At 36.7% G+C, this 19,222-nt stretch overlaps 1 protein-coding gene across 1 annotated transcript in view; it reads left to right on the top strand.

Moving 5' to 3' along the window:
* The window catches only part of RPAP2 (RNA polymerase II associated protein 2), a 105,755-nt gene that overhangs the window by 37,799 nt on the left and 48,734 nt on the right, over nucleotides 1–19,222 (top strand). Inside the window, exons 9-10 of the mRNA XM_037162049.2 lie at nucleotides 1,147–1,229; nucleotides 6,143–6,223. Of these exons, the coding sequence (XP_037017944.2) occupies nucleotides 1,147–1,229; nucleotides 6,143–6,223 (164 nt within the window). The remainder of the gene's footprint in view (nucleotides 1–1,146; nucleotides 1,230–6,142; nucleotides 6,224–19,222) is intronic.

Below are 19,222 nucleotides of genomic sequence, written 5' to 3'. Positions count from 1 at the left end.
TGGGCTGCATTCTGGATATTTTCCAACTCAGCATCCTCTCTTCAGTTAAATCTGTCCATTGAGTTCTTTTAAATACTATATTTTTCCATTTTAGGATTTTCATTGATTCTCTTACATAGTTTTGAATTCTCTGCTGAAATTTTATTGTCATTTTTTAAAAATATATTTAACGCAGTTATTTTAAAGAAGCTGATAACTTCATTATCTGGATTTCCTGAGGGTTGATTTCTATGGGCTAATGTTTCAGATTTTTATTATGTTGTCTTATTTTTTTTATTATGTGGCAAACAGTGTCTATTAAACGTTACTGAGATGACTTGAGACTCAGGCTGATATTGTCATTCTGTAGGATGGATTTATGTTTCCTCTGGCACATAATTCCTGGCACTCCCAAATCACCTTAATCCAGTCAGGAATTAAGATGGTTTGAAGCTGGGCTTCAGTCTGTATAAGATCCAGTCTGTTCCCTATCCATTCTTACTCCTAGAGTGTGATCCTTCTAAGTTCTGGTCTCAAACGTGGGGAGGGTTGCTGTCGCCTCTTCCTTCTTGGCATGCCGCAGACTCTGGTATTTATTAACAGAGCAGCGCTTGGGTTCTCAGTATCTACATTGCCTCTTCTGAAATTAGTCAGTAGCCTCTCTGGAATTACCTTCTCCTGAATCTCAGGCCATAATTCTTTACTGCCTCGTTAGCAATCTGATTCTTTCAAACAAATGTGGGGTGTTTTTTTTTTCCCAGCTTTTTCATTTCTCAGCAGGAGGGGTGGTTTGAATTATCTTGTCTGCCATTTCTAGAAGTGGAATTCCCCACAATATATTTATAGCATTTGCTAATTTCAGTCTTTTATTTTCCTACATTTATGTAGCATTTAGCAGTTTACAAAGCCTTTTTGTATACACTTAGTGTTCCTTTTATACAGATGTGAAAACAGTCTTAAAGGAGGGCAAATGACTCAAGCAAGTTCACATCAACCTAATGAGTGAACTGATACTTAAATTTAAATCTTATAATTTTCAAGTTTTTATTTCACCATACCACAAGTGTTAACTTCTGTCTTTAAATGTTAATTGTTCTCATCAGATAAAGAATGTAAATTCATGATTTTTGTTTTTGTTTTTTGTTTTTATTTAAAAATGTGATTCAGCATGATCCCACCTTTCCACTGATAGATTCGAGTTCTCAGAACCAGATTAGAAGACGCATCGTACTTGAAAAATTGAGAAAAGCGTAAGTATGTAATTGCCATTCTACTCTTACAGTGTTTTTAAATTAACGTTGTTATTGTGGGCTTATAATTTATAGCTGTTGTCATTGAATTTTGAACAGTGAAGTATAATGCGAGAAGTTTATGTGGATTTCTTCCCCTGGGGAATTTAGATTTTTAAGATGTCCCGGCAAGGAAATACTGACTTTAAGTGTTGTGTACAGGAGGCACATAGTAAAGAGGAAGTTTGAGATTATGGGAGTGGAAAACCAGACAGCCTCACTTCAATTTGATTATCCAGTGAAGTCAGGGGAAAAAATATCAAAGCCAGACCCATTTAAATACTGATTTGTGGTAAATGTGTCACCTCAGTTTCACATGCGAATAAGACATAAAAGTTTTAACGGTCTATTAACTCACTCTGCATACACATTCATAAAATAATTTCACACTCAGCAACTTGAGTTTTTGTTCAACTCAACTTTGCACTTTAGTTTTAAGCTTCCCGTGGTGGAAATTACTGTTCTTGTAATTAACCCAGTTATAAATGACATTTAAAAATTACAGTCTTGGTTTCTCTTTTAAAAGAAGCTTAAAAATTGTTTTTCCAGAGGTGTGAGAGCTGTTTTGAACTTTTCAAACTTCATTTTCTTCCAGCCATCACTTAAGGCATTGTGCATGTGGAGAAGTCTTAATTTTGTAGTTGTTCAAAAATAACAAAAACTCATCTTTAAAAAAAAAAAAAAAGCCCTGGCTTGTGTAGCTCAGTGGATTGAGCGCGGGCCTGCGAACCAGACAATCGAGGTTCGATTCCCAGTCAGGGCACATGCCTAGGTTGCAGGCCAGTTCCCAGCAGGGGACGCGAGAAAGGCAACCACACATTGATGTTTCTCTCCCTCTCTCCTTCCCCCCTTCTCCTCTAAAGATAAATAAATAAAACCTTTAAAAAAAAAAACTCAGTTTTTGGAAGTCATAATATTTTGAGCAGCTTACTCCTCTTAAGATTTACAGTTTAAATAAATATTTAAAGAAATACTTATTGAGTGTTTTTTATATGTTAGGTTCTTCATACATGATAAATCTGTTATTTTTCCTTTTATGTATTCCTAATATTTATACATTTTTTCTGTTAAATATTAGGTTAGAAAACAGTTTAAGTCGTCATCTCTCTGATTCCTAGAAGAAGACTTGACTTTAGTTACATCGTTTTTGAAAGTTGGGATGGATGATCTATACTGGTATATAATGACTAGATAGAGATTTATCTGAAAATAGTTTTTTTTTCTAGAATTTTTAGCTAATGGAAGTACCCAAATTTAAATTTAAGACCACACAGACATGTTATTGAAGGAGTTTTGTTCATTCTGGATTTCAGCTACAACAGAAGATGTCAAAAGGGACCCTGCTAGAAGACCAAGTCATTGATATTAACACAAGAACTGAGTTTGAGAAGTTGGGGGATGACTTAAAAGCACAAAGAATACTGAAAGCAAAGTGATTATGGTGACATAGGGGGTTTTTTGGTTGGTTGGTTGGTTGGTTATAAAAGCAGTTGAGTTTTTCTCATAAAATGAAGACTTTTTTGGTTTCTGATTGGAACACAGTGGCAAAAGGGCATTTTTAAATTTGACTTCATTTTTTCAAATGAAGATTTTATTTATTTATTTATTTTTAGAGAGAGAGGAAGGGAAGCAGAAAGAGAGGTAGAGAAACATCAATGTGTGGTTGCCTCTCACATGCCCCCAACTGGGGACCAGGCCTGCAACCTAGGCATGTGCCCTGACTGGGAATTGAACCGGCAACCCTTTGGTTTGCAGGCCCTCACTCAGTCCACTGAGCTACACCAGCCAGGGCAAAAAGGCATTTTTTTTTTGATAATCAAAGAAAATGAAATAGGTACTAGATATTAGATGATATCAAGGAATTATTAATTTGGAATAATGAATTATTATTAATTACGATGGCAGTTTTATTGTGGTTGTATAAGAAAATGCCTCTGTATTGAGAGATACCTGAGGAAATACTTAGGGGTCTAGTGACATGAGATCAGGGATTCACTTTAAAATATTACAGTTAAAACAAGGAAGACAAAATGAAGTGTATGTAACAAAATACTGGGAAGTTGAATCTGAGAACAGATATATGGAGTTATTATTGCTATTCTCTATTTTGGAACATGTTTAAAACTTTCATAATAAGTTTTAAAAAGAAAAGCAATACATACTTATTGCAGAAGATTTAAAGCATTTCAAAATGATAATAAAGAAGGAACTTACAATCGCATGTTATCCCACAACTCAACAATAACCACAGTTAATATTTTGGGGGACTTCCGCCAAGATGGAGGCGTAGGTGGAAGCACTGCGCCTTCTAGCACAACAAAGTTTTAGCAACAAAAACGCAGCCAAACCACAGAAAATTGAACTACACGGAAGTCTGACAACAACGAACCCTTCACCCAAACCGGTAAGGGGCACAGCCAGCAGCAGAGTGGGGTCAGGCAGGAAAGATCCACCAGACTGACCCAGGCCCCCTACCCAGGTGCGCCAGCAGCCGTGGGCGGATCCCAGGTGTGGAGAAGCAGGCAGACTCACTGAGGGCTGATCGCAATCACACATTAGCACACAGATAAACCAGTGAAGGAGCTAGCAGTGAGATGGACTGCGCAGGCCCCAGCGGCAGAGGGGACTGCCATTGTCCCTCTCTGACCCTGCCCCCACGTACAGCATCACAACACAGCCACCTGGGTGGCCCCACCCTGGTGAACAACTAAGGCTCCGCTCCTCATATGTAACAGGCACAAACAGATCAAAACATGGCTCAAGAACAACTCAGAGCCCCAGAGCCGATAAATCTAAGTGATGAAGAAATAGCCAAACTTTCAGATCCACAGTTCAAAACACTGGTGATCAGGATACTCACAGAACTGGTTGAGCTTACTCACAAATTAGAGGAACATATGGAAGCTAAACTAATTGAAATGAAGGGAAATACACAGGAAACCAATAGTAATGGAAAGGAAACTGGGACTCAAATCAAAGGAGTGGACCAGAAAGAGGAAAAAAATGACCAAACAGAAAAGGATGAAGAAACAAGGATTCAAAAAAATGAGGAGAGGCTTAGGAACCTTCAGGACATCTTTAAACGTTCCAACATATGAATTATAGGGGTACCAGAAGGGGAAGAGGAACAGCCACGAGTGGAAAACTTATTTGAACAAATAATAAAGGAGAACTTCCCCAATCTGGCAAAGGAAATAGACTTCCGGGAAATCCAGGAATCTCAGAGAGTCCCAAAGAAGTTGAACCTAAGGAGGAACACACCAAAGCACATCATCATTACATTAGCCAAGATTAAAATGAAGGAGAGAATCCTAGAAGCAGCAAGAGATAAGGGGACAGTCACCTACAAAGGAGTTCCCATCAGACTGTCATCTGATTTCTCAAAAGACAACTTACAGGCAAGAAAGGTCTGGAAAGAGGTATTCCAAGTCATGAAATCCAAAGACCTACAACCAAGATTAATCTATCCAGCAAAGCTTTCATTTAGAATGGAAGGGCAGACAAAGTGCTTCTCAGATAAGATCAAATTCAAGGAGTTCATCATCACCAAGCCCTTATTATATGAAATGTTAAAGGGACTTACTTAAGAAAAAGAAGATAAAAAAGATGAACAGTGAAAGGACAGCAAACTCACAGTTATTAACAACCACACCTAAAACAAAAGGACAGCTAGAGGGCAGCTAGATCAGGGGCAGAACCACAGAAATGGAGATCACATGGAGGGTTAGCAACAGGGGAGTGGGAGGAGGAGAAGGGGGGAGAAGGTACAGAAAATAAGCATGGACAGTAGGTAGAAAATAGGGGGGACAAGAGCAGTATGAGAAATACAGAATTTAAAGAATTTGAGACACATGGTCATAAACTAAAGGGGGGGAATGTTGGGGGAGGGGGTGTGCAGGGTGGAGGGGAATGAAGGGGGGAAATAGAACAACTGTAATGGCATAGTAAAATATATTTTTAAAAAATATTTTGGTTTTATACTTGACATACATGTGATTTATGTGAATATATGTGTATTCATTTCTTTTGGTTCTGTTATAGTATAAACCTGGAAGAAATGAAATATTTGACATATACTATGTATTATTTACAATAGCATTGTATAATATTTATGTTTTTATAAAAATAGGACAATACTCTGTGCATTTTTCACTTAACATTTACCATGACTATCTTTCCATGTTAAAAAATAGATTCACATTATTATTTTAAAGGTTTTATTATGTTCCATTACGTGGGTATCATAATTTATTTGACCAGTCACATATTGATGAGTACTTGTTTCAGTTTTTTTCAGTACTAAAAATATTTGTGCAACAAGCATCTTTTTAATATTTATAAGATGACTTCTTAGGATAGTTTTTTTTTTTTTAAGAGCTCATGGGTCAAAGCATATGCACATTTAAAATGTTACTGTATGTTGTCAACTTGCTCTCTGGAAATGCACCTATTTTTACTCCCACTATATGGATGTAATCATGAGAAATACCCTACACTCCCATTTGACCATTTATTTGGAGTCCATCTTCTGGCCTTACATGCTTTCTATTTGGTCTAATATTTGAAAGTAAAGATGTAAGAAAACTACAGACAATATAGATAGCAACCAAAATCATATTTTTAAATTTCAGTGCCTCACACTGTAGCAGAGACTACAAAGTGGAGCGTGGGGTTATTGCGAACTGTTCCCCTGTCTTCTCACTGGTCATAACCTCGCTTTACTGCCTCCACCGAAGTGCCATTATTACCTTTGGAAAATGCAGTCTTAGGCAAGACCCTCTCCCCCAGAAAATAATCTGTGTAATTAAAGTATATGTATATATTTTACATATATATATAAAATATATATATTTAATGTAATTTTTTATTTTCAGGTTGCCTGGACTTTTGGGGCCTCTTCAGATTACATTAGGAGATATTTACACACAACTTAAAAATCTTGTTCGAACTTTCAGGTTGGTGTTAATATTACTGTTTTTTTTCCTCAGTTATTTTAACTTTAATGCAGTTGCCTTGCAGAATCAATAGGGAGACTAAGGCATGAAGAAAGTGACTTAGCTTGCAGTACCTGTATATAAATAAAGATCTAAATACATGTCTATTTTTCTCCACCACTAAACAATATTACCTGTCTTTTATTAAATGTAATCCCTTATTTGTTCAAACAGATATATTTAGCTTAGGGTAGTTTATTTATAGAAAAACCTAAAACTATGAAGGAAAATGATATTAAGACACAAGATGGTTAGCCAGCAACATCCTGGATCTTAGTGAACTAGTAAATACCTATCAAATGACAAGGACTGTGCTAGGCACCATGGACAATACTAAAGAAATATTGTGCAATATTAAATTATGTATCCTCAGGGAAGGACTTTCCTGTGAGAAGGTAAAGTGAGAACAGGGAACAGTACAAAACAGTGGACAATTTAATATTGAATTGTGTGGAACAGATAAGAAGTACAAAGAAGGAAAGATTAGAGCATATTAATTGTTGAATGAAGAAAAAAGAATATTAATTGTGAAGTAGAGCAGTCAAGATTTTTTTGAAACTACCAAGGTAAAAATATTCAACTAGGCTAAGACTAGATTCTCTACCAAGAAACATAGGCTTCTAAATCTCTATTATTAGAGGTGTACCCAGTACACATTTTGACCAAATGCCAATGACCAACTATTAAAATCAATATTTGACTATGGCTAAAGCAAGATAGCACTAACATAGAATGAACTTCTAGGGTAGATGAATCATTTCACCTCAAAAATTATTATTGGGGTGAAAATTATTATAATAATTTATTATTATAATAATAAATTATTGTTACAGTTTATTGTTATCAACAGTGGTAGAAAGATTTTAACAGTTTAAAAGTATAGCGCATGAAGAATTTCTTCACACTTGAATTGTTAGATTTCTCTTGCTGTTATCAGAAATACCAAATATACATTAACTTTCAGCTAGCACACTTAATATCGGTAAGGTATTTTCAATAAGGTATTTACTACAAGGAACTAGAATTCATAATTTAGGCAAATCTTGAAATTTTTTCTATCAGATACAGAAAAGGATCATGTATAACATTTAAAATTTTAAGTATTAAGCCATCTCAAGACTGTAGGAGTTGTCTTAACAGGTTCTTATAGGGTCTTTATTGTCAGGTTCGACTAAAGAAGGTATGTCTGGGGTATCTGAATTTTCTCCAACAGTTTTCTCTTTACATTTTTTTATTATTTTGATTAGAGATTGTATTTACATCATTGCATATCTGTTGTTTACATGATCTGTGTATTTTTCTAACTCTTGATATTTTGAGGGGACTTGTTTTTAATTCATCATCACAAGATGTGAAAGATTTCCCAATAGGATTTTTTTCTTGAAAGACTTACGACTTAAATGGAAATAACTAATTAAAATTTAAATACAGCTCTTAAATGTTGTTTTTTATAATATAAATGCTAGTACATAATATAGTTCTGCAAAGATTGAATTATGATAAAATCTAATCATTATTTTCTCTTACATTATTTGAATTTTTACAAACATTTTTTCTAAGATACAATGTTCTTGAGAAAGTAACTTATTAAATATATTAGTAGTATTGTCTGTTTTGCTAAATAATTGACTATTTTACTGTTTTATACATAAAATTAACAATTTTTACAAACATTAATTGCTGCAGCATTTTATTCTGCTGTTGACTGATAAACACATAAGGATATTTTCACTTCACTTCAGGTAATGTTTATATCTGAAAGTGAATGTTCAGTTCATGACAGTAAATCTGAATGACATGATTGTTCTAATTACTGAGATTGTTACACTCATTAGATATCATGAAGTTATACAATCACAAGATCATTGATCACATACAAGTTTAGGAGTGCCACAAGTGATGCTCAAATCGATCTAGGTCTTTTGAAGACTTAACTAAAAGCTTTATCAAAAAGAGAATTTGGGCCAAATACCAAGACCAAAGTAGAATAACTCTGAATCCCTCTTAGTAATGAAGAGAGAGATGTCTATTTTTTAGGTGCATTGTCATGTCTGTCACAAAACCATGCATCCCAAAGGGGGGAAAATGAGTTTGTCAACTATCTACACTGATGATAAAGTTTGAATAGATATATAGAAGGCACTGAAGTTTAGAATTTGTTCAGGATTTTTTAGGAAGTGAGTATCATATTAACAGAAAGGTTATTGAGGGAAGACGAGGACTGGATGCCCTGTTTCATTGATTTTTAAAGGACCTCCCCTACAGTTTCTTGCAGACAGTGTTTATTTAATCATTCTGAGCAAATAGGTAAAGGCACTGAAGACATCTCAGAAGAAATATTAAAATAGGACCTTTGATCTTGGACTACAAATGCAAATTTTGTATTTCATTTTTATTTCACCCACTTAGAATAGATTAACAAGCAATTTAATTTACTTTGACTATTTTCTAGATCTACCTTTATATAGATCTACTGGATAGCTGTTTTTCTTTTCTTTAAAGATTTTATTTATTTATTTTTAGAGAGAGGGGAAGGGAAGGAGAAAGAGAGAGAGAGAGAGAAACATCAATGTGTGATTGCCTCTCATATGTCCCCTACTGGGGACCTGGCCTGCAACCCAGGCATGTGCCCTGACTGGGAATCGAACCAGCAACCGTTTGCTTCACAGGCCCATGCTCAATCCACTGAGCTACACAAGCCAGGGCTGTATTTTTAAACTATTTTGAAATTCAAGAACTTAGTAGAAACCCGTTAGAAAAACATGTTAAGCTACAACTGCAAGATTGCCCCATTATTACTTTCATATGCTCTAGGAATTTAGGTATTTCAGGTTAGAAACTATTGTCCAGGAGGTTACTTTTGGTCTTTTGTTAATAATGTTTGATCATGTCGCCCTGGCTGGTATGGCTCAGTGGATTGAGCACTGGCCTATTAACCAAAGGGTCACTGGTTCGATTCCCAGTCAGGGCACATGCCTGGGTTGCAGGCCAGGTCCCCAGTAGGGGGCATGTGAGAGGCAACCACACATTGATGTTTTTCTCCCTCCCCTCCCCACTGTCTAAAAATAAATAAAATCCTTAAAAAAAATAATAATAATGCTTGATCATGTCAGTACATGTAGTCATTACCACACTTGGTGTGTACCAGGTTATTCTTGGCACATTATATCTTGTCTCATTTAATATTCAAAAATAGTAGTATTATCCCATTTTACAGATGATGGATGAGAAATTTTAGGAATCTCTCTCAAGTCATATAACTAGTAGTTGGGTTTAAACCCTAAATCTAAGTCAAGAGGATAGATTTTGAGTATTCTGACCAAAAAAAAAAAAGAACTATCCCTGAGGTCATGAGGTGATAGACATATTAATTAGCTGAACTATAAAAATAATCTCATTATATATGTGTGTGTGTGTATACATACACACACACACATATATATAAACATCAACTTGTATACCTTAAATATATATAATTACCACACATCAATTATATTTCAGTGAAACTGGAAAAAAATTTAAAAAGAAATCTGCCATTTGTTGTCTCGGTACCCATTAGAATCAAAGATTTTTTTTAAGTGATTTCATTTACCACCCCTCTACCCCCCTAATAAGAACTCTACTTCAGAAGGTTTTATTACCTATGAAACTAAGCCTTCTGTGACACCTCAGCTAGCCCAGACCAGAGGCACAGCGTTTGTCAGTCCTTAAGACGCAGCTAACAGGCTAGAGATACGAGGAGACTTTCAAATGTCATTTTCTTTTTATATTCATAAACTATTATTTTATCACTTTTCCTGTCAATTTCTGTTGTGTAAGTTCTTTTCTGTTACTTTCTGCATTATTTGTATTAAAATAAAACCTTGCTGAAATGATATGATGCCTGAGACTTGCTTTAGAATTATCCAGATTAGGGGATGTTGAATATGGGGCTCTATAGATAAAACGTGATTGGCCTGCCCTGGCTGGGTTGCTCGGTTGGTCGGAGCATCGTCTGGTACACCAAAAAGTTATGGGTTCAATTCCCTCTCAAGGTGTGTACAGGAGGCAACTGAACAATGTTGTTCATAATGTTGTTTCTCTCCCTCTTCCCCCTCCCCCACATTCATTCCTCTCTAAAATCAATAAAACATCCTCGGGTGAAGATTTAAAAAAAAAAAAACATGATTGGCCAGGAGTTAATAATTCTCAAGGTAGTGAAGTAGTGATGCATTTGTGCGAGTGTTGGGAACCACCCTGCCTGGTTTCAGAAGCTGTAACCACCACCACCACCACCACCACCACCCCACCCCCACCCCCCGTGGCTAAGGCTGAGTAAGAGACCTGGGGACCATAAGCCACTTAGGAGACAAAGCTTATCTTCCTGGCAGGGCCACGGCCTCTGCCCCCTTTTACTTTACCCTGCTTAGCCCCGGGCAGATGACTGGTTAGCCAGTGATGGGGTAAGATTCCTCAAGGGACGGATGACCTAAGACAGGCACAGTCATACAGGTGCCCTCAGGGAAGGACTTGGGGGTGATATAAAAAGGGAGTGATGGACCCTTGCCCCTTGGTTTTGACCTAGCCTGAGTCCTCATTCAGGAAGTCTCATGCAAGAAGTCTCCTAATCTCTTGGCTGCCTTACTCCCCCTGCCTGACTTAAGCCTGGAACAATGACAGAGGGCAGTGTGGCCCTGGGCAGGAACAGGCGTTTCCCCAGGGAGATCAGGCCTAAGAAAGAATGCATAAAATCCTGTAAAACATGCTTTGCTAAGAATGCCCTCAATTTTCTAATAAGGGTCCAAGCATGAAATGAGTTTGTTTCCCAAAGTTTTATAGCCCTTTAGCTATCTGATCTTGACTTAGAATAAGCCCTTTAAGTTCCTTGTATGTTATCTATTGTTTGATCCTTACTGCCTGACCATGATTGATGAGCTTTACCTGTATTCCTGTGCAAACTGAACGCAGTAACAGCTCATTGAGGAACAGGTTCCTGGCCCTTCTCCTCTGAGAGTTCGGCCACCTTTCCTCCCCAAGCAAGATGATGTCTTGGTAGACTTACTCTCATCCACGGCAGATGGAGGGTTCTGCAGGCAAAGCTCCCCCACATGGGAGTTTATTTTATATTCTTTCTACTTCTATGTGTGTTTATAGTCAATAAAAAGGTGGGGGAAAATAAGGCACCAAAGTATTATTTTGGTATAGGAGATGTTATAAAACCCTTGATGTTAATTTATTGTTCAAATTTGTACTTTTTAGTACCTGCCGGTCAAAATCTGTAGCTTTAATAAAAATTGCTTAAATTGACTTTGCTACTTTTTAGAAAAATGTTGATTAGTTAAAAGTACAGAATGACCTTTGGTAAGGTAACTCATTTGGGGTCTAAAGATACCTGGCAGGACAGCTTCAGCGAGTATGTGACTATTTGTCAGCTGGGCTTATAAGTGAAATCTGAAAAAATGCTGTATGGATTTCAGTGACTAGGGTTGAGGGATCTTTCAGTCAACACTGGCAGTGGAAAAGAGTTGACAAAAATAACCATATCCTCTTTGAAATGATAATCAACAGTAAGGACTTGTAGGACAGTGGTTCTCAAGCCAGTTGTGCATCACATTTACCCAGGGTGCCTGGCTGCAACCCTGCAGATTGAGTTTCATTTGATTATGGTTGGGCTCAGACATTAGTATTTTTTAACAGCCCCCGAGGTGATTCTTATGTGCAGCCAAACCTGAAAGCCTGTGAGAACTTAAAAGGTCAAGCAGCTCTTTCAGCTCTTTGAAGAATCTCCCCTGTGACTAGAGCTGTCCTTCCCACTGAATTGTATCACAGTCATTTATCCGGAATGGTATATTGACTTACCCGGCATAGTGGTTCCATCAGAAGTTTCTGGGTAAAAATTCACTGCCCTCAGTGTTGAGACCCAAGATACTTCTCTAAATCTGATTTGAACTGGAATTATGTTTCGACACAAAAGTTTTTTTTTAATTTCCTCAGTAATAAATCAAACTTTTTTCCTGTATCTGTTTTGAATTTCAAATTATATTTCGAAGCTGTGCTTTTTAAATGCTTTCTGTCAAATATTTCTATTTATGTATTATCACTCAGACAATAGTAATTCATTTACCATCTATGCTTGAAATTATTTTGACTCAGCAGAAGAAGAATGTGAGAGTGAGTAAAACTTTGCAAGCCTGTCACTGGAAGCAAAGGCCCTGCCACGTTTTCCTCAGTGCCCAGAACAGCGGTGTAGATAGAGCAGTCACGCAGTGCATTTTTGCTAAATAAGAAATTAATTAAATCTTAAATTCATCTTAACTTTGGAGGATTTGAATACAATAAAAAAGGAAATTTCTATTTATTTTCATCATTTTTCCTCTTACATGCTTATTCAACTTTTTTTTTTTTTGGTTATGTGCTAGATTCTGTTTTACTACAGACAGAGCAGTGAACAAAACACAAAAATTTCTTCTCCCATGGAACTAGTCTAATAAAACAATGCATGTATTATTATGTGGTGCTATGCCCTTTCCCAGTTCTTTCTCCTCATTTTCTCCCCAGAAGCAGGGAGAGGGGATGGTACTGAGGAGGGAAGAAGCTGTCTTTTAAACAGGCTAGTCAGGGAATACCACATTGAGAAGATGCCATTTGTATAAAGATTTAAAAGTTGGTGAGAGAGAAAGCCACATTGTATCTGTGAAAATATATCAGACCAGAAACTGCAGGTGCAAAGGCTGTGGAGCAGGAGTAGGCCTGGTGTATTCACAGAACGTAAAGGATGTTGGCGAGGGTGAACAAATGAGCAGAGGTAGAGGTACAGGGTAGGGAGTGAGTGAGGTATAGACTATGTAGGCCTTGTAGCTGTGGTCATTCTTTGACTTTTACTCTGAGATGGAGAGCAGTTGGTGGATTTTGAATAGAGGAATGACAGGACCTGACATAGATTTTTGACAGCATTGCTCTGGCTGGTGATTTGAGAATTATAATAGATGGGCAGAGGGAGGAAGACCTTTCAGGATACTGTTTTGGTAATCTAGGCAAGAAATGGTGTGGACCAAGGTAAAAGCAGTGGAGGTAATAAGTAATCAGATTCTTTTTTGAAGAAAGAACCATCAGGACTTGACTTGTTAGATATGGAACATAAAGAAAGCCATGTTAACCTCAGGACTTTTGGCTTGAGCAATTGGATTCTGCAAGGATTAGTCAGCCATATACTGAGATGTAGCTGTCTGCGGGAGGACTGGTTTGTGGGAGAAAGATGAGGAGCTTAGCTTTTGTTGTACTGTGTTTTGAGAATCCTATTTTACATTCAAGTGGAAATGTCAAGTAGACCATTATAAACTCTGGGATTCAAAGAAGAGGTCCAGGCTACAGATAATAAATTTGAGAATTGTCAGCACATAGTATCTAATATTTAGACCTGTGAGATTGGATGACATCATCAAAGCAGTGATCATATATAGAGGAGATGAGAGACCCAAGGGCAAAGATCCTTGGACAATCGAAAATTAAAACATCTGGGGAGGCACGCTGGTGAGAGGGAGGGAAATAAGGTAAGTGGAACCCAAGCAAAGAATGACAAAGAATGTCAAATATTGCTGATAGGTTAATATGAGGACTGAGAGATGTAAATTGAATTGGGCAACATGGATATCTTTTATACATTTCATCCTCACAAGAACCTTGTGAGATAGGTAATACTATTGTTCCTGTTTTACTAAATCGAAACAAAGTTTTATAGCTGTTGAATGTGCCCAAGATGAAACACTACTAACAGATCTGAGTACTGAATCCAGGTCTGTCGAACTTTTAACCACTATACATACTTCCTGTTTATATCATCTAGAATTTTTAAAATTTTGTATGTGTAACAGTTTAACTATGGAAAAATTAAGATTAACAAAGATACACATACTCTCTACTCAGAATTAACATATTCTAATATTTTATGTTTAGATATACTTAAATAAAAGAAATAAAATATTTTAGGTTAATTCATTTGCTTAGAAAAAATTAATTGAATGCCTACTGACTGTGAGGCACTTGTTCTTGGCATTTGGAATAAATAGGTGAAGGGCCCAGATTCCTGCCGTCAGGGAAAACATAATAAACAATAATCGTATGTTAGAAGGTGATAAGTGGTACAGGGAAAAAAGAAAAATATGTAGCAGGATAAGGAAGTCAGAAATTTGGCGTTGGGAGGTGGAGAGAAGTTTTTACTTTTTAATAGGGTGGTCCAGGTGGGCCTTAATGCAGAGGAAACTCTTCTGGGGAGAGGTTTCTGGCGGATGAAACAGCCAGTGCAAAGGGTTCCCTTTCTCCCCTTTCCCATCCATTGTCCTTCCGTCCCCAGGGGCAGCCAATAAGTGAATTTGATGTGTATCTTTCCAGTCTTTGTTCTTATACTTTTCCTACATATATGTGTACGTAAATAATATTGAGTATTGTCCGATCTTGATTTATAGAAATAATGTGCTGCCGTACTTGATGCCTTTCATTATAATTATGATGAACGAAATATGTAAGCCTAGTTTATTCATTTTGACAGCTATTTAGCATTCCTTAAAAGTGCCACAGTTTATTTTTCTTATTCTAAGCAGTGTCACACTATCTCCATATACATTTCCTTATGCAGAAGTGAGAGAATTTGTTTAGAGTTTATATCTGTGAATAACTGAGCTATTTATGTGCATTTTTAGCTTTATTAAATATTGCCAAATTGTTTGATTGCTCACATCAATAGTATGTTGGAATTGTTCCTTCCTCTTGTCCTCACCAACCCTTGATATTGTCAGTATTTTATTTTTGCCAATAAGATGGAATGAGTTATTGTTTTTATGTTAAGTTTTCCAGATTAGTAGTGTAATTGAATTCCTTTTCAAATGTTTACTCAATTCAGTTTTCCTCCTCTGTAAATTGCTTCCTCAAATCCTTTGCCCATTTATTTATTGGCTGTTTTTATTAACGACTTTATTTTTTAGAACTGTTTTAGTTCATAGCAAAATCAAGATAAAGGTACAGAGATTTCCCATATTCCTTCTTTCCCCACACATACATCACCTGCCTCATTATCAACATTCCTCACCAGAGTGTACATTTGCTACAGTTGATGACTGTACATGGACAACATCATTATCACCTAGAGGCAGTAGTTTACATTAGAGTTTACTCTTGGTTTTGTATATTCTATGGGTTTGGACAAATGTATTATGACATGTATCCATCATTTTATAATATCATAGAGTATTTTTCCTGTCCTAAAAATTTTGTTTGGTATCTTGTTTTAAATTGCTCTTCTCAGATGATTCCAGGAACGTCTTTTCATTTGCTTATATGTCACTTATTTTTCTTTAGTGAGGTGTCTAGTAAGATGTTTGGGCCCTGGCTGGTGTAGTTCAGTGGACTGAGCACCAGACTGCAAAGCAAAGGGTCACCAGTTCGATTCTGTCAGGGCACGTGCCTGGATTGCAGGCCTGGTCCCTAGTAGGGGGAGAGCAAGAGGCAACCACACATTGATGTTTCTCTCCCTCTCTTTCTCCTTCCCTTCCCCTTTCTCTAAAAAGAAATAAAATCTTAAAAAAAAAAAAAAAAAAGATGTTTGGCCCATTTTTTAGTTATGCTGTTTGTTTTCCTGTGTTAAATTTTTAAGAGTTCTTTGTATATTTTGGATAACAGCCCTTTATCATATGTAATTGGCTGGGTTTTTTTTTTTTAATTGATTAATACTATTTTTTATTTACAGCAATCTTGCTAAATGCTTTCCGGGAAACTAAGTTGATGACAACATAGTTTCTCCGAATAAGTGGTAGAATTTACTACTGATTTTTATTGATTATGCTGTTACAGTTGTCCCAATTTTTCCTCCTTTGCTCCTTTCACACAGTACCCCCCACTCCTTCCAGCAATCCCCACGCCATTGTTCATGTCCATGAGTAAAGTGTTTTAAGTTCTTTGGTTACTCCATTTCCTAGACTATATTTTACATCCTCATAGCTATTCTGTGACTACCAATGGGTACTCCTTAATCCCCTCACCTCTTTACCCATTCCCCCAAACCACCTCCCTTTTGGCAGCCATTAAAACACTGCCTGTATCCATGATTCTGCCTCTGTTGTTCTTGTTTGTTTCTTTTGTTTTTAGATTTAATTGTCGATAGATATTTATTGCCATTTTATTGTATATAGTTTTGATCTTTTTCTTGTATAAGTCCCTTTAACATTTCATATAATAATGGCTTAGTGATGATGAACTCCTTTAAGTTTTTCTTGTCTGGGAAGCTCTTTATTTGCCCTTCAATTCTAAATGATAGCTTGCTGGGTAGAGCAGTCTTGGCTGTAAGTCCCTCTTTTGATGACTTTGAATATTTCTTGCCAATCCCTTCTAGCCTGCAAAGTTACTTTTGAGAAGTCAGCTGATAGTCTTATGGGAACTCAATTGTAGGTAACTAACTTCTTTTCTCTTGCTGCTTTTAAGATTCTCCCTTTATCTTTAACCTTCGGTATTTTAATCATGATGTGTCTTAGAATGGGTCTCTTTATAGCTATCTTGTTTGGGAATCTGCTTCCTGGGCTTTCATGTTTATTTCCTTCACCAAATTAGGGAAGTTTTCTTTCATTATTTTTCAATAGATACCCAGTTTCTTACTCTTTCTCTTCTCCTTCTGGCACCCCTTTGATGCAAATGTTGAAATGTTTGAAGTTGTCCCAGAGGTTCCTTATACTATCCTCAGGTTGGGCTTTTGTTTTTCTTTTTCTTTTTTGGACATTTTTTTTCTTGTTCTGATTGGTTTTTTGCTTTCTTATGTTTCAAATCATTGATATGATTCTTGGCTTCTTCCACTGTATTGCTGTTTCTCTGCAAATTGTTCTTTATTCAATTAGTGTATCCTTCATTTCTGACCGGATCTGTTTTATGTTGTTGAAGTCCTCACTAAATTCCTTTAGCACTCTTATAACCAGTGTTTTGAACTCTGCATCTGATAGATAGCTTGTATTGATTTGGTTTAGCTCTTTTTCTGGAGTTTTGTTCTGTTCTTTCATTTGAGCCATATTTCTTTTTATTTTATTTTATTTTATTTTTTTAATTTTATTTGGTTACTTTTCAAGTACATTTTTTTTTTCTCTTCCCCCCCACCCGGTCTCCCCCCTCCCTCCCATTCCCCCCCCCCCCCCCCAGTCCTCATCTCTGTGTCATTCATACTTGTTCCTCAAAATCCCTCCCCCCTTTTTCCCCTTAAGTTCCCTTCCCTCTCCCCTCTGGTCGCTGCCCACTTGTTCTCTATTTCAGCGTCTTTGTTTTTATTCTGTTTGCTTGTTTGTTTTATTCTTTAGCTTCCTGTCAAAGGTGAGATCATATGGTATTTGTCCTTCAATGCCTGGCCTATTTCACTCAGCATAATGCTTTCCAGTTCCATCCATGTTGTTGCAAAAGGTAGTAGCTCCTTCTTTCTCTCTGCTGCATAAAATTCCATAGTGTATATGTACCACAATTTTTGGATCCATTCATTTACTGATGGGCACCTCGGTTGCTTCCAACTCTTGGCTATTGTAAATTGTGCTGCTATGAACATTGTGGTGCATAGGTTCTTTGAAATTGATGTTTTAGGATTCTTGGGGTATAATCCTAGCAGTGGAATTGCTGGGTCAAAAGGCAGGTCCATTTTTATTTTTCTGAGAAAATTCCATACTGTTTTCCATAATGGTTGTACCAGTCTACAATCCCACCAACAGTGAACTAAGGTCCCCCTTTTCCCCACACCCTCTCCAACATTTGTTGTTTGTTGCTTTGTTTATTATAGCCATCCTGACTGGTGTAAAGTGGTATCTCATTGTGGTTTTAATTTGCATCTCTCTGATAGCTAACGATATTGAGCATCTCTTCATGTGTCTCTGGATGTTCTGTATGTCCTCTTTGGAGAAGTGTCTGTTCAAGTCCTTTTCCCATTTTTTAATTGGGTTCGATGTCTTCCTAGAGTGGAGTCGTGTAAGTTCTTTGTATATTTTGGAGATTAAACCTTTGTCTGAGGTATCATTGGCAAATATGTTTTCCCATACAGTTGGTTGTCTTTTTAATTTAATACTGTTTTCTTTAGCCATGCAGAAGCTTTTTATTTTGATAAGATCCCATTTGTTTATTCTTTCCTTTATATTCCTTGCTCTAGGGGACATATCCGTAAAAATGTTGCTGCGTGGAATATCTGAGATTTTCTTGCCAATGTTCTCCTCTAGGACTTTAATGGTGTCATGGCTTATATTTAAGTCTTTTATCCACCTTGAATTTATTTTGGTGTATGGTGTAAGTTGGTGCTCAAGTTTCATTTTTTTTGCACGTAGCTGTCCAGTTCTCCCAACACCATTTGCTGAAGAGGCTATCTTTACTCCATTTTATGTTACTGCCCCCTTTGTCGAATATTAATTGACTGTAGAGGGTTGGGTTGATTTCTGGGCTCTCTGTTCTGTTCCATTGGTCTATGTGCCTGTTTTTATGCCAGTACCAGGCTGTTTTGATTACAGTGGCTTTGTAATACAGTTTGATATCAGGTATTGTGATCCCTCCTACTTTGTTCTTCTTTCTCAAAAGAGCAGCTGCTATTCGGGCTCGTTTATGATTCCATATAAATTTTTGAAGTGTTTGTTCTATGTCTGTGAAATACGTCATTGGTACTTTAATAGGTATTGCATTGAATCTGTATATTGCTTTGGGTAGTATGGACATTTTGATGATGTTAATTCTTCCAATCCATGAACAAGGTATATGTTTCCATTTGTTTGTGTCTTCCCTGATTTCTTTCTTCAGTGCTGTGTAGTTTTCTGCATACAGGTCTTTTACCTCTTTGGTTAGGTTTATTCCCAGATATTTTATTTTTCTTTTTGCTATATCGAATGGGATTTTTTCCTTGATTTCTGCTTCTGCTGATTCGTTGTTTGTATACAAAAATGCCTTTGATTTCTGGATATTGACTTTGTATCCTGCTGTTTTGCCAAA

Source organism: Artibeus jamaicensis, unplaced genomic scaffold, assembly GCF_021234435.1.
Source record: "Artibeus jamaicensis isolate MK-2021 breed Jamaican fruit bat unplaced genomic scaffold, CSHL_Jam_final contig_482, whole genome shotgun sequence".
In the NCBI taxonomy this organism is placed as follows: domain Eukaryota; kingdom Metazoa; phylum Chordata; class Mammalia; order Chiroptera; family Phyllostomidae; genus Artibeus; species Artibeus jamaicensis.
The sequence above is the reverse complement of the archived record's forward strand: the minus strand, read 5'-3'. Positions and strand labels throughout refer to the sequence as shown.